Here is an 18311-nt window from a genome sequence, read left to right on the forward strand (position 1 = left end):
TTTCATTTGAACAAGAGGACCGTTTTGAAACTATGTATGACACAGGCTCCCGGGCATTGGCTCACAGGAGCTCGCGGGCGCCCCGGTAATCTGATACCCCCTTAGTGATTGGGATTTTACCTTAGCGACTGACTGGTGTGTGGAGCCAAAAGCTTTTGAAAATCAGAGCATTACACATCAGCCTCTTATATACCTTTGTAGGTACTCAACAGAGAAGATAGAAGGAACTACACTCTGACATCCATGTCAAAATCGCAAGGTGCAAAATTGCAAACTGCTGAACAAGAAGTGCATATTATCGGTTCAGAGAAGTAGACCCAAGTTGCTGTTTAATGGTCCATCTATCAATAGTAGACTGCATAAACTTTCCTGTGCTGATTTCAGAATAATGCTTGTAATCTTGTGGCTATTTGGAATTGTGCCGGTATAGAATCATCGTTGTCTCCTCTACCTTACCTGTAGCCACTGATTGATGTTCCTTTGTCTAGCAGCCCATGATCCACGGCCCCCTTCATCATTTTGTGTGTTGAGCCTTGCTCTAGAAGCCCTAAATGAATGATCAAATTCGGATGAAGCAGTGATACTTCCATCTGGTATGAATCCTGACTCCATCCCCATTGGTTTATCACAGCCTATAAACATGAAAGGAAGCAGAATGCTCAGGTTCCATCACAACACAAATTAAATTCTTGCAACAGAGTGATGGGAAAGCATGTCATTTTTCAACATCATGGACTTTAAAAAGCAGAAAGTTGGTGACTACAGCTTCTATTTCAGCACTGAGGACAGATCCTATCAACTGGCAAGTGGGGAACAATAACAACATTGGTTACTACAGATTTCACAAAGGCATTCGACAAGGTGGAACATACCCTAGCTGTCTCAAGCTTACTGAAGTTAGGTCATATGGATATGCTCCTTTCTCTTTTCTAGGAAACAGATATTCCTCGCCCTTATGAATCGTGCATGTGATAACTCCCAAGCTAGGGGGTGGAAGGTTTTTGATGATCTCAACCTAGCAGAAAGCAGGGCGATCAGGGACGCCTCAACCATCCAAACTGACCTTGACAACCTCGATCAATGAGCATCATCCAGGAAAATGCGACTTCACCCAAGAAAGTGTAAGGTCATGTATGTGTTCTTTACGAGAACAGTTCCCCTGCTGCCACCACTGTTCATCAACAGCAAACCACTAGAAGAGATGGTGACAGTAAAACTACTTGGTCTGCAAATCCAGGCCGATCTCTGTTGGAATACTCACGTGGACCACACTGTCAAACAAGGCAATCGAAAGCTCTTCATGCTAAAACAACTCTGTCAGTTCGACCTCTCTAGGATGACCTAGTTACCTGCTACACAACATTTGTTCGCCCAAGTTGTGAGTATGCAGCACCCGCCTAGCATCCTGGACTTACTCTCAGTGAGCGGTGCAGGACCGACTTCATCGAAAAACGGGCGTCAAATTATACTCCGTTCAGCGTATACATCATACCCTGAGGAGTGCAGGGTACTGAACATACCTACCCTAGATCAGCGAAGAGACCACCTTTGTCTGAACTTTGCAAAGGAACTCCTCCGGTCACCAGACTTCCGGCATTGGCTGCCATGGATGCGAGGGCATGTGACTGATCGAACCACACGCTCCAGCAAACAACTCGACCAAATAAAACCCAGAACTGACCAGTATAAAAGAAGTAGCAAACCATACATGACAACCCTAGTAAACAGTAGAACTGAAAATGCTGACCACAACAAATAAGATGTATTTAATGTAAGATTGTATGATAATGTTGTATATTTTAAAACCCCAAAGTGTATATTCGAAAGTGGAAGCACGTGACCAAGCACATTTTCTATTGTTTTAACTTAACATGTACTTGGGATTTGAACTTGTTTTAATTGTGGCTGTGTGCTTTGTAAAACAAACCGCAATTCAGCCTCTGGCTGCAAGAGTTTTGTTGACCATAAAAACCATTTGACTGATTGATTGATTGATTGATTGATTGATTGAGGCCTTAAATATTTATGAATCTTAGTTTTTTTCTTTTCTTTCCTTTATTCCATAGTAGAATGAAACTTGTTGTCATCAAGTACTGTAGGAGCATCCTCACTAAGTAGCTTCAAAGAAATGTTGCAGTCAAATATGCAAAGACTGGGTGTAATAGACAGTTCGGTGTAATATGACCCGCTGCTGCCACGCCACGTGCCTGTGAAGCTGTTGTGTTATGCGTAATGGTGGCTATATAGAATACAGATACAGATATTCTTTGCAGTTTGCCTAGTTTTTCAAGAGTAATCATCTGCCTTGCTGGATACTTAAAGTCATATCTTAGGAAAAGGAGTTACCAAAATCCACATCACTGTCAAAGATATATATCAAGTAGAATGTAAAATGCATGTTCAACACATGACAAGGTCACTGACGAAAGATAGCGGATGCTGTATGAAACGTCTGTTTCAAAATTTTATCCAGTTGCTTGAGTAGCTATTTTTCGCGCAACACATGACTTGTTTGCTTGAGTTTCCACAATGTTCTTGACAATACAGGTGACTTAGTAGTGAAATATATAAAGAATAATTTGATTTTAAACAAATTATTGTACACCGGTACCCTGCACCATTCTGAAGGCTTATCAAACTGAGTAATGTTGACCCATTTCCATTAAAAGAAACACAAGAGATCTGTAAGTAGGACATCATGTTTACACTGACCAGTAGCTGGAACATCTTCATCCGTCCACCCATCACCATCATCATCTATCCCATTTGGAATCTCCTCATCAAATAGCTGATCACAGTCATTGTCAACACCATCGCCAGCAATCTGCAGAGTTCTGATGCACGACATGTTCAAGTTGAGCCCTCCAGGATAACCGTAGGACCACAGTGGCATCTCTTGATTGTAGCCATAAACAGAAATCCCAAAAACGACAAGAGGAGAAGCGTGGTTCAAGACGTGGGCACCACTTGTGATGGGGATGTGTGCAGCAGACAAGTCTGTTCCTGGTATCCCTGCCCATGTTATATCCGAGGAAAGTGGTGTGCCATCCATACGAAGTCCGTATTTGTGTGAAGCCTTAATGACGATGTTCACGTGATGAATCATGGGGTTCTCAGATGTGATGTCTGCCGCAACAAACGTGTATCTTGCAGCAAATTGGCTGAAAGACGGTACTATCATCATGAAGGGTTCAATCGCCGACGCGTCAATGTTTTGTGACTTGCTGCAAAGTATGAACAAGCACACAGAATTGGTGGTTAAAAAAGGATTGAAATGTATGATAGCAGCTAACACAGTTGAATGACTCAACATTGTATTTTTTAAACATACTTCCTATTTCTTGCACAGAGAGTTAGTTAAAATCCTCCCAAACCATAAGGTGTATAGGGCGGTGCCCATCCCCATTTCATAGCCCTGGGCCACACTGTGGTGCAATCACTGCAGCAGGGGGCTAGTCCACTGGCAGTGGAGTGTGTTTAACTTCCATACTGTTTCAGAAGTATGTACCATTTTTATAAAGTCTTTGGTGTGACTCAATGCACCTCTTGTCCAGAGGTGCCCTACCCGGGACTTGAACCCCGGTCCTTCTGGTCCAAGTAATTTGAACCATCATGTGGCTAGTAACAGAAGCGCAGACCACTGCACCAGAGGGACACCCCCCTTGCACAGAGAACAAGGATAAAATAATATCAAGGAAATTCTATGCCAGCAGTTTCTATTTCAGCACCAAGGACAGATCTCATTGAAATATCAGTAATAGCTAACATCTAAAATCTATTCTCATTGACCCGAGCTCCCCATCATTATTCACTATGATATTCCTCCTAGCAATTTTGCTTTGTCTCGAGCATTATTCCCTGAGTTCAAAGTGAAGACAGGTGGATTAATGAGCCCTAAAACATACACAATAATGAGTATACATTCAAGTAAAAGCTTTTCGATTCTTGGGGCATCACCCAAATGTAATTGTATTAGTCTACTATTACTGCAACGTCATGCTAAGCAGAAAGCTATCCTTAAATCTGGGTGCATTTGGACGTTTTTCTTACCTGTATTGTGCGACTAAGGCAGGTTTACTAGCAGTGAGGTACTTGTATTGGTCTGAAGGCATATTGAACTCCCAAAACTCCCCTGCATTCAGGATAATAGGGGCCAGATGGTCTGTCAGGTCAACCTGCAAGTACAAACACACAGTTACAATTCAAATTTTGTTGGGCCTGCCCTGACTATCTTACTGCTTACAGCTTACCGATCTCCTGGAGAGTACATGTATATGGTTTAAATGTTCTCTTTCTCCCTCCCTCTTTTGCTTCCTCTCCCCCTTTACCTCTCCAAAAAATTAATGCAGCTTCATTTTGGACAAAAAATACTCCTAATGGATAGCGTGCTGTGTATACATGAAAAAAGGTAAAACATTTTCTTTGCACCTGTGTGTTGTCTTGGGAAGCCAGGACCCTGAACAGATCTCCAGCCTTTCTCCCTACCATTGGCACAAGTGCAAACTCTGTGCCCCAAGTTTCCACAGGAGGGACCATCTCCACGAGATGGTCTTTACTTGTCGCACCCTGTCCAATCATGGCTGCAAGATTACCGCTGAGTACAGCGACTGGCTTGCTGGATGTGATCTTAGACCCTGAAAAGCACAACTGACTTACTAAAGGCTGAGGCAAGTCTTATTCAAGAAAATGCAGCTCATGGAAAAATCTGGAAAATACCACTACATATAAGGATTATTACTGCCAGGTGAAATACACTGTACATTGGAAAGTTTGCAATTGTTATTTTCAGTGGGAATCTGATGCTACATCAGAATTTTTGTTATGAACAGGAGGTAACAAATAAGGGGAATCTAGTGAGTTGAGTCCTTTGTACATTGAACATACCTTTGACCCCATCCTGTATTCTAAATGTCAGTCCTCAATCATTGGGCACTGCTGGTGAAAATCATGCCCTTTTCAGCCTTCCCCAATAGGTTAGAAGGATACCTGTTAACAAAAGTGTACTGGTGTGTAAATGTTACCTGTCAGGTCCTCGTCACTCTGAACTTGTAGACTCTCCATTCTGTCTAATGTGATGGTAAATGTCTGCCCGGCTGGATAGTGCTGGCCATCGAACTCTACCTCCTGGGTTGGTACAATGTTCACAGTGGTTCCATCCTGGGTGCCAGCCACCACAAACTCTGAAAATTGTGTTATCATCATATTAAATAACCAAGTGGCCACTCCTCCAACAGTCATGTCGGAATGTCCAATCAATCTTAGCATGAATATTCTCCAAGAAATACTATAAGTTAAAGGGCATTTTCCTCCACATTTCAATTATTGTGCTTGATATTCAGCACATCACATAAGATTATCTGTAGCCATAGGTAGTCAAGTTCAATTCCTGCTTGACAGTGCACACTGCAGCTTTGAATAGGTCATGTTTTGTATGTTGGGAGTTCTTAAACTTTATCAATCAACCATGCTGGAAGGATTATTGCAATGAAGAAAACAAAACTGCTGCATACAATATAGGTATGATCAGTAATGAGAAAAGGCAAATACCTGAGGGGTAAACTTTTGTTGTTCCTGACGGTGTGCTGCAGATGACGTAGTACTCAGTTCCAAGGACGTCTGTTGGCAGGGCCAGGAAAGCATCTGTGGACCAGGTGTCAGCAGACATGCCATACACCATGATAGGGCTGTCAGCTGTGACTGAGACGGCTTCTTTCCCCGTCTGGCTTCCCTTCAGTTCCACACCGCCTCGGGGCAGTTCAACAACAGCAACCTGTGAAGGTAAAACAAAGCTCAGAGAATTCTTGTTTCCTTCACTGTAACTTTATGTTCACTGTTTTCACTGTCACCTCTGGACCATGAACTTATCATCACCGTGAAAAAACGTATTTATGATTCCTCCACACATAATTTCTGTAAATCACTTGCTGTCACCATGAAGTTAAAGTTTAGTGAAAATGACAATTTTTCTTACACCATGAAATTTTGCTACCGTGAACTTAAAGTGAATTACGGCATTCTCCACACATTGTATGTGTCTCTTTTAGAAATTTGATTACTGGTCTAGGAAAACCTTCAAGATATCATGCATGTACTTAGATTGAATCTTCTCATGATGCCTTGTTCATTTGTCATTTACTACTAGAGTGATAGATTTAACAGTTAACTTAGTAGTTCTGAAAATGGTTAATAATCATTTATATATACTTCATTTACCGAGTATACCTAACATTATAACTCCTAAGCAGGTGAATATAGGAAAAATTCTATTGCTGTTATGGTCAGCTAATACATATAATCTGACCCAAAGTTGACTTCATTTCAGTCTGCTCATTTAACATTTACTCTTTGAAAAACATTCCTTTGGAGGTGAGACATTCAAGTAATAATGACCCAAAATTGTGGTGGGACAAGAAGAAGAGAAATTACTGACCTCACTGGATGTAACACTGATGGAGGAGCTAAAGCCAGTGGAAGGGACGGCAACTTCGACTGAAGAAGGCGTGGACCTTGTACCAGTGATGAACAACATGGTAGCCTTATCTCCGATAGCGCCCGGTTCTGATGAGTAAATTAGATTCTCCGGGAATGCTAGGATGAACTCAGTGCCCTTTGTGCTGGAACGGTCAATTTCTGAAAAAGGGATGAACTTCAGAATCTGTGTCATTTAATGATAATCATTTAATAATCAGATTCAATCTACTTTTTGTGCTCAGCTACGAGAACGTGTCCCGAAGGCAGAATTTAGTTGGTTTTTCTAAAAGATTAAGAAATCAATGAGTACCAATACAGACTTGCGACTGGGTTGTAATACTGTTATAGCATGCAGTCTTGTTGTCACCGTATTAAGGTAGCATTTAATCAAAACATACACCATGTACCATAATAATTACTAGTACCAAGTCTGAGCAACCAATCTCAGTACTTCCTGTGGCAGTCTGACATTCTTTACAACTTAGCTATCGAGGTAGTCAGTGTTGTGTACAGCAGGATGAAGGGTTAGATGACTTTGCAGGCTTTCCCAGTTGATATCATCCAGCCATTGTGTGGACATCATTCCATATAATAATTCCAAATGGCATAGTTTTATCTTGTGCATCAAGAAATGAATAACACTTATTAAAATTACTGAGGTAGTCAATGTTGTGCAAACCAGGATGAATGTTTATGTAGATGACAACAAAAGATGCTATGACAAGGATGTAGACGTGGATGTTTCACTGTAATCTTGACAGGGAAGCCTGATACATTTGCATTAAGTGTGCCCATCTAGTAGTAGTCACAGAGGTGCAAACGGCAAGTCAAACAGCCCACCTCCATATACCTCAACTTCACACACTGTCAGAGATCCTTGAACTGGGAGGTGGATCCCAACATATCGACCCCTCAGGCCCCTGCAGTCCGCTGGGTAGCCCACTTGTCTTGTTGTTACTCTTTGTTGAGTGCCACATGGCGAGTTCAAGGTCACCGCTGGATTATCCCCGACGTACACCCTGAAATTATCCAGCCGTGCGTGGCAGCAGTCCAGCCGGTTGAAGACCACCACCTCATCGACAAAATAGCTGACACCAAGGTCAACATGCCACCAATTGTTGCTCCCATCATTTGTATGGGTGCAAGATCCGCCATAAAAGCTGCCATCTCTGTTGCCATCCACAGCTCTGTCTGCATCACCGCCATAAACGGTACTTGACTGTTCAGCTGGCTGACCCAAAGCAAGATTGCTCCTGGACCAGTCTTTGGCTTCAAAGAGAATTCCAGATAGGGAATCGAGATTAGACTATCATCTGAATATAGATCCTTATAATGCATTTGCTGATTTCTGCTATCAACCAGTATTACATAATGGAACAAATTTTGAGGAATAGTGATATCAGGATAACTTTACTTTCTTTTTAACATGAAAACTAAAAATAATATCAAGATTACTGGAACATTTTACTGCCTGCTGCGTAAAAAGTTATGGGACAATCTAACTCTACTCCAAGATAAAGGGCTGCATATGTACCTTGTTCATACACCTCAACTTCACACAAATGCAAGTACTCCTTTCTTGGTATGAGAATCCCCACATATCGCCCCATCAGCCCATAACAGCTGATGGTATAGTTGCTTTTCTTGGTCTGCACTGGCTGATTGGCCACACACAATGGATTTTCTTGGATTATTTCGTTGTCTCCAACATAGACATTGAAGCCATCAAGCCGATTCCAGGGACTGTCCATTCGGTTGAAGATGACAACCTGGTCGATCGGTCTGGAAAAGCCGAGGTCCACACGCCACCAGGGGTTTGTGTCTTTATTAGTATGGAAGCAAGGATCACCCGCATCATAGTTGCCATCTCTGTTCCCATCCACAGCTAACTCAGCAGAGCTTGGGAATCTTGGAAAAGTACTTGACTGTGCAGCAGGCATGCCAAAAGCTATGTTCCTTGGGCCTTCAGTTGCAACTGACCAGAAAAGCAAAAACAACTTTCGGTGCTATGATATAAAAGGACATAAACTATATGCTCTCTGTGAAATTAATAACAGTGCCAATTCAACAAGTTGAGATATAATGTATAATTATCAGGCATAAAGGTGATCCATGGCTTTTTTTAAGTATGAGATCATGAAACTCTAGTTCATCTTCTTTTTGGATTATCCAACTTTCTTTAAACATTTAGTTCTTTGAGGGGAAGGTCCAAATACTGACTGTAATTGTCAACAATATTATAGGAGGGATGCCGATGAATAACAACATACAACTTGAAGATACAAGATGCAGAATTCTGGTTATCATTGGTTTATAATCAGATTGCTGATATCTAGAAATCTGGAGATATACATGTAATGCTCAACAGCAATGCACTTGTGAAGCTTTACAACCAGAGCCAAGATTCCCTCATGTCAAATGACGAGAATCTGAACAAACCTCGGGTTGGTACTAAAGACCAATCATACATGTTGCCGCTTGCTGCATTCATTTTCTCCTCATCAGAGCAGAGTTTTGTCTTCAGATAGCAGTTGGAGCCGGTGTTGTACTGAAAGGACAGGCATGACGAGGCCGCACAGCACGCGTCTGCACAGAACTGGAGAGTCACACCGTAGTGGATGGATATTTCCGATCCCACGCAGTCAGTTTGTGGGACGTGCCGAAATGTTGCCAGTCCACAAGTGTCTGCTCCTGAAACAAAAGCATTTGGAATACACCAGGAGCAAAATGTCAGCTAAACTGCAATGTCGCTTAAGCCTTGCTTTCACATTAGTCCAAGTTGTGTTAACAATGAGTAAAATCGAGCCATGTTATATATAGAATTGTAGGAATCATTTTTGAAATGAAAACCTTCAAATCTTTACTGGTACCAAGTGGTCCTACATTGGGTGAGAAATGATGAATTACAATATACTGGAAGTCAGAACATTTGGTGATAGGTCTCCAAGAGTCACACTGAACAGCGTGAATTGTGCAACATAAACATATCTATCAGTCAGCTATTCTCCTTACAGTTGAAAGACGCTAACCAAGGCAAACCCTTCTCACTGTGAACAATGCCTTAGACCAATGAGGCTTAAGCACCTTGCTAAGTTGACCTATCTCATATCATCAACACCTCTCCCCTTGTAACCTTGAACCATAGGAACATTGAACTAAAACTCCATGCTCCAACTCCAACAGCAACTATGGTACAAAATTTAACGTACTCAGTACCAAGACTCATGAGTCAATCTAAAAACTAGCCAAATGTCTAATAGCAAAACATAATGATTTTATTATATTGTCCCACCAGAATAGCCACAGATTTGGGAGTATGTACTGTATACCAACCGACTACATCATGCAGCCATGATGACTCTGTCCAGAGAATGAAATACAGACAAAATCTGAGGAGTAATGGACCATCAAGGTTGGCTTACAGAATAACTCAAAATGCAAATTTACTATCCACTCCACCCTGCAGACTAGCCTGAAAGGCAGCTGATGAATAGAATGATCACTACATACATGTAGCTGAGGCTTGTTGGAAGCAGACCAATATCATTGAAGGTATACATGTATACCGTTTTATCTACAGGCTGATGCTTATTCAGGTTCACAGATACCGAAAGCTGCCATTATATATACTATCATTAAGTATGGTCACTATACTATACATAGCTCTCCCAACATTCAAACCATTTGGTCATGTACAATTATAATGAATTCCGCCCAGATAAGGCCCTATATGGCTAGAACTTGCATAAACCAAAGCAAGTTACTATCATTATTTACTTCTTTGATCATACACATAGTCAGGACGATGTAACCAGGCACCACAAAAATACAGTCAAAATTGGACTAGTAGTACACACTTACAAGATCATTTGATCAGTTCATTAGGAACTCCTCGATAGTGAATGGAACATACTATTCTGGGGAAATTATGATAGCTTGGTCTAAAATAACCAACATGATTGTCTTTGAACTCCATGAAAAAGACTCAATTGTAGAATGATCATTAAAAAAAATTAATACACTTCCGCACACAAACATGATGAGAATCTATGTAAAGCCTCACACAAAATGTCAATCATGCATAAATTTTATAATAATCATGTTGTCACTTGCTGCATATCATCTTCTCTCACTGACAATAGTAAGCCAGGATCATGTGTTTATGGTTTATGTAAGACTCTAGTAGGTAGTCTACATGTAGGTAGTAGGTAGTCTACATCATGTTGTATGCTACATGTATCATTAATACCTACTAGTCTGTGTAACGCAAACTCCGCTGTCCGGGGCTTTAACGGCCCCTTCCTATAAAGGATATTGGGCCGGCCACCAAAGTGCAATTGAACCAGAATCAACCTACCTGCTCTTTCTCCCAAGAAGTTGACTTCACGTAGCCAAGGCTGCCATGTCCCATGCGTTTTTGTGATGTTGAGTTTCCAGAATCGACCCGTGGCTGAGAAGCCTCCAAATTCCTGTATCTCTGATGTAGTTGCCACATCTGTCACTGTCACCACGTCTTCCCAGTTGTACGGGTCAGAACTGGCCGATGCTTGTAGCTGGAACGTTGAAATGTCGTGGGTTGTGTCTCCGCAATTGGTAATGCTAAACTTGGAAAGAGTGTAGCGCACGACGAGGTCGAAGATGATGTACCACGGGCCACGACCACCGGGGTTCCAGTGAGAATAATAGTTCCCGTCTAGAACTTTGTGGGGACCAGCAGCATCAGGCCACGGCGTTTGTGTTGCATCAATTGGCCAATCAGGGGATCTCTCCAGCCAATCAGCACCTTTGTAGAAAAGAACAAGAATAACAGGACAGGTGAAGGTTAAGTGTCATGTTTTGTCAAAAGTCTCAATTTCCAAAGATATGAATTTGCAGTTTGGTCTAACAAGCCTGACTGTTGAGGACAATGTCACAGAAACTGAACCAGCCAAACACAGAGCCCGTCTACCACACCAACAAGCAGGCTTAATGCACAAAAACAGCCACATCCTTGAAGATTTCTAAACTCCCAGCTAGTAACAATTCACCCATGAGGAATAGAAAGCCGTGATAGAAAATTTTTCCATGAACCCAGACATCTTCATTCTTCCATCCAATAAAGGTCCGTATTTTGGACATGGAACGATTACATGACAAAAGTTCAGGACCTGTTGCAAAACGATGACATATACTGTTGTGTTTCCGGATACCCGACCGACCCTATAGGGAGGTTCAACAAACAGTTACATGGTTGTGCAACCCTTCACCTGTGTCACCCATCATGGTTAATTGGTAAATGGGGAAGTTTGAAATAATGTTATCAACAGCTTCCCTGACATCACTCCCTCCAACTGGTTCACAACTTTTCAAGCACATCAACAATACATCAGGTACTCTCAGGAGAGTCATAACAACACAGCCTGCCTTTTCTGGATGCCCAACTCATGTGGAGAATGACGGCAATATTGAGGTGGAACCAACCACTGGAACATACGCTTGGTATTATAAGAACTGTTTCACGGAATGGAAACCAAGATTACTTTCAATTGGTTGAAGCCAAATTCAAGGAACATCCAAATGTGGATACCAACCTAGTGCACCTAGGACTTTCAACAAAACCCTCAAACCTTCTGATGAATCCAAGAAACCTCCAACAAACTCGTAATTATCACCAAGACAGTTAACATGATTGATTACAATTACAGATTACCTGTATATAAGGGTTTCAGAGAAGTTAAGACACATTCTTCTCAGCCATGACATTGCCACCAAGTGCAAGCCCTATTACTTTAAGACACTGCATGGTCTGTAACTTTTTCTCCTCCTGTTTAAGGCCATGTGAGCATGTACATGCATTCATACTGAGGTCATCAAAGAACGAAGTATTGTGCTAAGGTGACCTATTTTCATTCACTTGAGTCTTTCTCCGTCTTAGTGCTGAGACTCCCTGAAGAACATATTATTAGATCAGAAAGAGTTGCACATAAATCAGCCAAAGTAATCTACAGAAAAATACTACTGAGTAGGTAAAGTCACTATGTTTGTCCCATGGCTTGCTTGACGTGGTCGAAAAAACAATGTTGTAACTCAACTGGCTTTTGCATAATACACTTTGACATCTGTGCATGACCACAAGTGGACGACAATATGTACGAAGTGCATGACAATAGGTACCTGTTACCTTTTAATCTTAATGGTATTTGTTTATCCAGATGAAATACATGTATATGAAAGGAGATCATTGACACAAAAGTTGCAAACATCTAAGGTTACAGAATGAGTCTTACCACATGCTGGTATGTCACATCCCTCATATCTAGTGTCGGGATCCGTGGTGTAGCACCAAACTTCGACCCAGCCATCCGGATTCCGGCAGTAGTTCTGCTCCAGTCCACCTGATGGGTAATCAGCAGCGGTGTACTGGTGTTCATGAGGCGTCTGACTGTCCCAGCGCTGGCACGTCTTGCCTGTTTTGGTCACAGAGACTGTTCCTCGGTAGGATGTCCCATCTCCCCCTCTGCAATTTGCTGGTTGATGAAAGTTAAAAATATAGACTGTGAGGTATTAAAGAAATGCTGTCTTGAAGTTCAAGTGGGACTAGAGAGAACTTCTATATAGTTTTCTTTTTCATATCTGGTAAATGACCTCATGGCGTAACACATCAAGTAAAAGAACTGTGAGTACACTAGGCTGGATATCCGAACAGATCTTGTTGCGCCACAAATAGCGGGAAGTACCCCTTCTATTTTTGAAAAGTGTGGTGGGCTCTTTTGCGTGCTTGTGCACATTGATTGTGATATTTACACATTTTGAAAGTCCTTCCACTGTGGAGAGCATTGCACTTCCGGCCAAATGAGAACCAGATTTTGAAGTAAGCTATTATAATAATAGAACTTCAGACTAATGTTCTTAAGAAAGGCAGTAGGTTTGTAACTATGTTAGTGTAAATTTGCTGACATTCTACTTTATTTCATGTTGTGCATCCAGAATTCTTTCTGTGCAACTAAATGTTTGGGTTGGTGCACCTGAGTGCACCTATCCCAAAGATGAAGTGGCATAACTTTTTGATTCCTTGTTACACAAAATTCTTAGCCCGAGTACCATCCATCCTCTGTAGTTACCGCTGGCTCAGTTTTTTTGCTTGCTCACCATGGTGATGAACAAGTGAAAAGACTGAGCCAGTGGTAACCCAGACTTCCACTTTTTACCTGTCTACATTTTTCATGATGATGATTTTACCCCTGAGGTCTTCTCCGGATCCTGTTCTCTTGAGTAATAGATAAGTTGTGGGTGGAGCATGTGTATGGGGAAATAGTGCTGCTCAAACTCCACAAGAAAATTTCTTGAGATCTAAAGGGAGCTGGTTTGGAGCTGACTTAGAATTTCTCTGTTCTTGCCATTATGATGATATTATTAGTAATTCACATTTAATTGCCATGTTTTGTGTGTGCTTGTGGTATTGATAGCTGTGTGGTTAAATTAGCAGACATGGGAGAAAGAAGAAATTACAAGATGTAAAGTTGTGTGGCCTAATGAGATGTGAACAAGCATGGTCATATACTTTCTTCATCTTCACCTTCAAGTTGACAGACGCCGCAGCTTAGACGGCAGTTGTACAACATGTAGTTTGGGTTGGCCTCACATTCCCCAATATTGGCCCAGGCGGCGCAGTAATCATTGTCATCCTCACAGTCAGTTACTGGAAATACAAAACATATACTGTAAATGCATTTTTAAAAGTTCGCATGGTTTTTATTTCGCGGTAAGATAATGTTTTGCATTTACTTTCAGCTTATCTTAAATGATATACACTGAAAATGGAGTGTTCGCGGTGGATTTAAGTTCGCGTTTGAAACAATAGTAGCGCTACGTGGGCAAAAAGTTTTAAGTTCGCACAGAAAGTTCACCGCGAAAACCGCGAACATAAAACCACCACAAACATCTCTGCATTTACAGTATTAGTAGGGTGGCGGTGGCTTGATGGCAGGGTGTTTGGTCCAGGCCCCATAGGTCCTGACATACCCCACTGACGTTGTGCCCTTGGGAAAGGCACTTAGGCCACAGCAAGTAAATTCTATGGATGACATCCTCTGCCGACTCCAAAATCAATGCGCATGGGCGAAAAAAATCTACATTTTCTAATTTGTAGACCATGAAGCATGTTAGAAGAATTGAAACAATAAAACATGGTATCACAACCAACAAATCTTGTATTCAATAAAACAGTGAGAAACGCTGTTGTCAACATTAAAATCTTTATAAGCAGAATATAATGAGCATTTTGTTGGCAAAAAAACAAATACATGAAATACCACTGCAAATCTCTACATATGTCTTCATCAGCAAACAAGTAGCTTTGTTTAATAGATTTCCTGACTGTGAAGAAAAAAATAACTATTTTTGAAGATGTGTACATGAAGTAAGAAAACAACAGTAAACTAGAAAGGCAACATTTGTGAGCAAATACAGCATGTTTAGCCATACTCCTCGCCATGCAAAAAATGGACTGTCCCAAAATAACAATGAACCCTTCTAAAATATTTCCACTAAAGAAATGGATCACCCCAGTCCAAAATTGAGTTTAAAAACAATAAGTCTCTCCATACAGGGATGGAGTCTTGCAGTAGCACCTCAACACATTGGACCAGTCCAAAACCATATCCACTTAAACAAATACACTTCTGCTAACAAATGGACTTTTTCATTATCTGAGTGACTCCAGCTCAAAATTGAAATGAATAATTAAAGAATCCTCCCCTTGCAAAAATTGGATATTCCGTGCCATCTGCCTGTTAACTACACCAGTCGAAAAATATCCGCTCAAAATTACACTCTTGGCGCATAATCAACCTAGTTCAAAATTGAATAAAAAAAGATTAACCCCAGGGAAGAATGAAGTTTTCCATAGTATACATAATGATATATATGAAGATTTGACAGGAGAGGAAGGAAATAACCAAAAACAACATATTTCAGCGATAGTATGGGTGAAATATAAAAATGTGACACCCCTATGTTTGAATGCATGATTCAATAGTATACATTTTTGGTTGAAAATAACAAAACGAAAAAATTGTTTATTTCAAAAATCGTTTTGAAAGGCTGTATGCCAAACATTTGAATGAGGGCCTGTGTACATGATCAAGGCAGACATATGCCAAATTTCACATCATTTTGGTTTAATACATAGGAACAGTTTACTGGAGATGTGTATCTTTGTTAAAAAAGAAGTGAACAAAGCCATGCAAGCACATTCCCATACCACATTTGGTATGAATACTAGCACACCTGCGCCAGTAATGCAAGATAAATAGATTAACTCAATTGGTCAGGCTCACCGGCCAGGTGCACTTGGGGTCACTGACCTTTAGGTCATATGGTCAGGCTCACAGACCAGGTGCACTTGGGGTCACTGACCTTTAGGTCATATAAGGAAAATACCCAATGTTCTCCCCAAAATACCCTGCAAAATCGTATTTTGAAGTGATATATGCCAAAAGTGTGAATGGGGTTCTTTGAATATTTGTTCAATGTACCCCCATAGCAAATTTCAGGTCATTTTGATGTATTTCCAGAGCACAGGAGGCCAAAATGTACATTTTTGGTCAGAAAAACCTCAATAAAATCACTTTCAAGGTCAAAGTCGGAAAAATTTAAAAATCGACTATGGGTATTTGCCTAAACTACCTTCTTACCAAATTTCAGGTCATTTGGTCAAAAAATGACAGAGATGAATCGATTTGAATATTTGACAGGAGAAGAAGAATAAGGAGAAGAAACATGAGTAAAAACAATATGTTGAGCCATACTAGGTATGGCTAAACATAATGATCGACATGCGTGTTACTGCGGGATGAATTCAGGTTTAAAAAAGGACACAGGGAGAAGGCTTCCCGTTCACTTGGCACGGGAGTCTCCTGAGGCAGAGTGACTGTGATTACATGATGCTGGATATGCTCACTCTAGGCGAAACTCTCTCCTCTATAGCTCTCCTGAACAAAACTGCCATGCCTCAGAAATCTCCCGCATTTTCAATCAATTGTTTAAAGGGCAGTTTTGAACAGTTTTTTCGAACATCATAACTTAACTGTTTACATGACTAATATCTGTTTTAAGACAAGTGCATAGAAGCATGTATGTATACGTTTTTCTTCGAATGTAACAACGTTGATTCTCTGCTTTTACCACCGTGCCACTCTTGTAACTTCTATAATTGATTTTATGTATATCATTAGATATTACTAATTAGAACGATTTTAACGTTTTGTAAAGTCTGACTCCAATTCAGTTTGTTGACTTGTCATGGTCTGATTGAGTTGTGTACGCAATAAAACATTCATCGTCCTTCCCGGTGTGAATCAAATATATCTGTCAGGATATGCAGCTAATGTACTGTTCAGTACAAACCTGGTGTGATATGCCATGAGGCGGTTTGCCGGGAATGCCATACAAACAAACAAACTTATAACAAACACAATTATATTACTTGCCAAAAACTTTATCTTCAATGAAAAAAGAAGCTACATCTCAATAACACAATTCATCCAATACGTTAAAAGATATGTCTTAGTCTAGAAAATATTATTGCAGTCAGGAAAAAGAAGATATCTGTACATTTGAAGAAATGGGAGTCATTTCCTTTAATTTGAATATTATTTCTGATTTCATTTGTATTATTGCCAATTCTACATTATATGTTTATTTTCCTTGACCAATTCAATATATATGATCTGTATTCAGTTTACTTTCTGCTTATATATTATGTTGATGTCTTTTTGTGTTCAGTGGATCCGTGATTTTTTATGTATTTATGTTCTTTATAGTATGTTCTTCTGTTATTCGCATATTGTTTTGTTCATGTTGATGTGAAAATGCAATAAAAAATATAAAAAACATGTCAGCCAATGATGCTATAGGTTCAAATCTTTTCAAAAAGTTACAGATGAACTTTAAGGTATCCCCAAAACTGTCTAAGGCTTTGAAATAAATTTTCATACCTTGTGAATCAGCTCCCTTGTAGAATCCAAGCAGCACCAGCAGTGCCAGTGCCAATGGCCCTTTTTGGATTCTTTGCTTTGACTCCATCAAGGGATCCTGGTAACAAAATATTCAAGACATTAGACAGAAGAAATGATATCTAAAACAATTGTTTCTTCAGTAGGAGCTAAAAAGTCATACTTCTTGGTTCTATGCAGGTATACCCTGGTGCTAGTTCCATGTTCTAGTTAAAAATCTACTGTGATTTGATGGTAAACTTGAGTTTATAGATGCAGAACTTATCACACATGGAAACAAAAGTACATTTAGTGGGCAGAGTACCTCAACTTTCCTTCAACACACATGCAGGAGTAATCCATTGACGCACATTGTACCAGTACCAGCAGCAAAAGTGGCATATGATTGTTAGCCTCTACCAGCAGGCTCCAGAGGCAACTGGAAAGAGTTAAATTGGCCAAATACACAGAAAAACATACCAGAAGTTAGTCTGCTATAGGGGTACAGTTTGCCGCTCCACAGGATAGCATATTGGACGCTCTCTCCTTAGCCGACTCCATAAAGCATACTATTCACTCTATTTGGCCAACTTCTAACTATTTTTCCAGCCATCCACAGGACCTGGTAAAGGCTACATGATTGTGTACATGCAGCAATCACACCCTCCATATGTAACAGGATGATTAAGCCGGACGAATGCCTGTCAATCAAACATGAAGGCAAACTACATCTGCCCTTCTAGCCGATACGCACGTGACAAATCAGATGCAAAATTTCACACACGGAGGGTTCTATTGCCAATAAATATTCAAAAGATTCCAAAGACACAAATTTACACACACACAGAAAATGCAGCTATATTCCAG

At 40.6% G+C, this 18311-nt stretch overlaps 2 protein-coding genes across 2 annotated transcripts in view; both read right to left on the reverse strand.

Moving 5' to 3' along the window:
- LOC136443063 (uncharacterized) overlaps window positions 1-6642 on the reverse strand; it is a 42966-nt gene extending 36324 nt beyond the window's left edge. The window contains exons 1-6 of the mRNA XM_066440128.1: window positions 6431-6642; window positions 5548-5770; window positions 5022-5180; window positions 4429-4634; window positions 4051-4175; window positions 2713-3224 (exon numbers count right to left, since the gene is read on the reverse strand). Coding sequence (XP_066296225.1) covers window positions 2713-3224; window positions 4051-4175; window positions 4429-4634; window positions 5022-5180; window positions 5548-5770; window positions 6431-6529 — 1324 coding nt within the window. The 5' untranslated portion in view covers window positions 6530-6642. The remainder of the gene's footprint in view (window positions 1-2712; window positions 3225-4050; window positions 4176-4428; window positions 4635-5021; window positions 5181-5547; window positions 5771-6430) is intronic.
- Window positions 6643-10623: 3981 nt separating this feature from the next.
- On the reverse strand, window positions 10624-14611 carry LOC136443922 (uncharacterized). The gene is made up of 4 exons (XM_066441297.1): window positions 14602-14611; window positions 14027-14149; window positions 12738-12977; window positions 10624-11254 (listed from the first exon to the last, which is right to left on the reverse strand). Exons 1-4 carry the CDS (start codon window positions 14609-14611, stop codon window positions 10632-10634), a joined length of 996 nt encoding a protein of 331 aa, XP_066297394.1. The 3' UTR covers window positions 10624-10631.
- Between the last annotated feature and the right edge of the window lie 3700 nt (window positions 14612-18311).

The sequence above is a fragment of the Branchiostoma lanceolatum genome, chromosome 10, assembly GCF_035083965.1.
Source record: "Branchiostoma lanceolatum isolate klBraLanc5 chromosome 10, klBraLanc5.hap2, whole genome shotgun sequence".
NCBI lineage: Eukaryota > Metazoa > Chordata > Leptocardii > Amphioxiformes > Branchiostomatidae > Branchiostoma > Branchiostoma lanceolatum.

Excerpts from the sequence above, each read along its gene's own strand:
- LOC136443922 (XM_066441297.1), bottom strand. Across the intron at positions 12,978-14,026 it reads CGGCGTCTGTCAACTTGAAG|CAAATTGCAGAGGGGGAGAT; the intron begins GTGAAGATGAAG and ends TTCATCAACCAG. Across the intron at positions 11,255-12,737 it reads ATGTGACATACCAGCATGTG|GTGCTGATTGGCTGGAGAGA; the intron begins GTAAGACTCATT and ends TTTTCTACAAAG.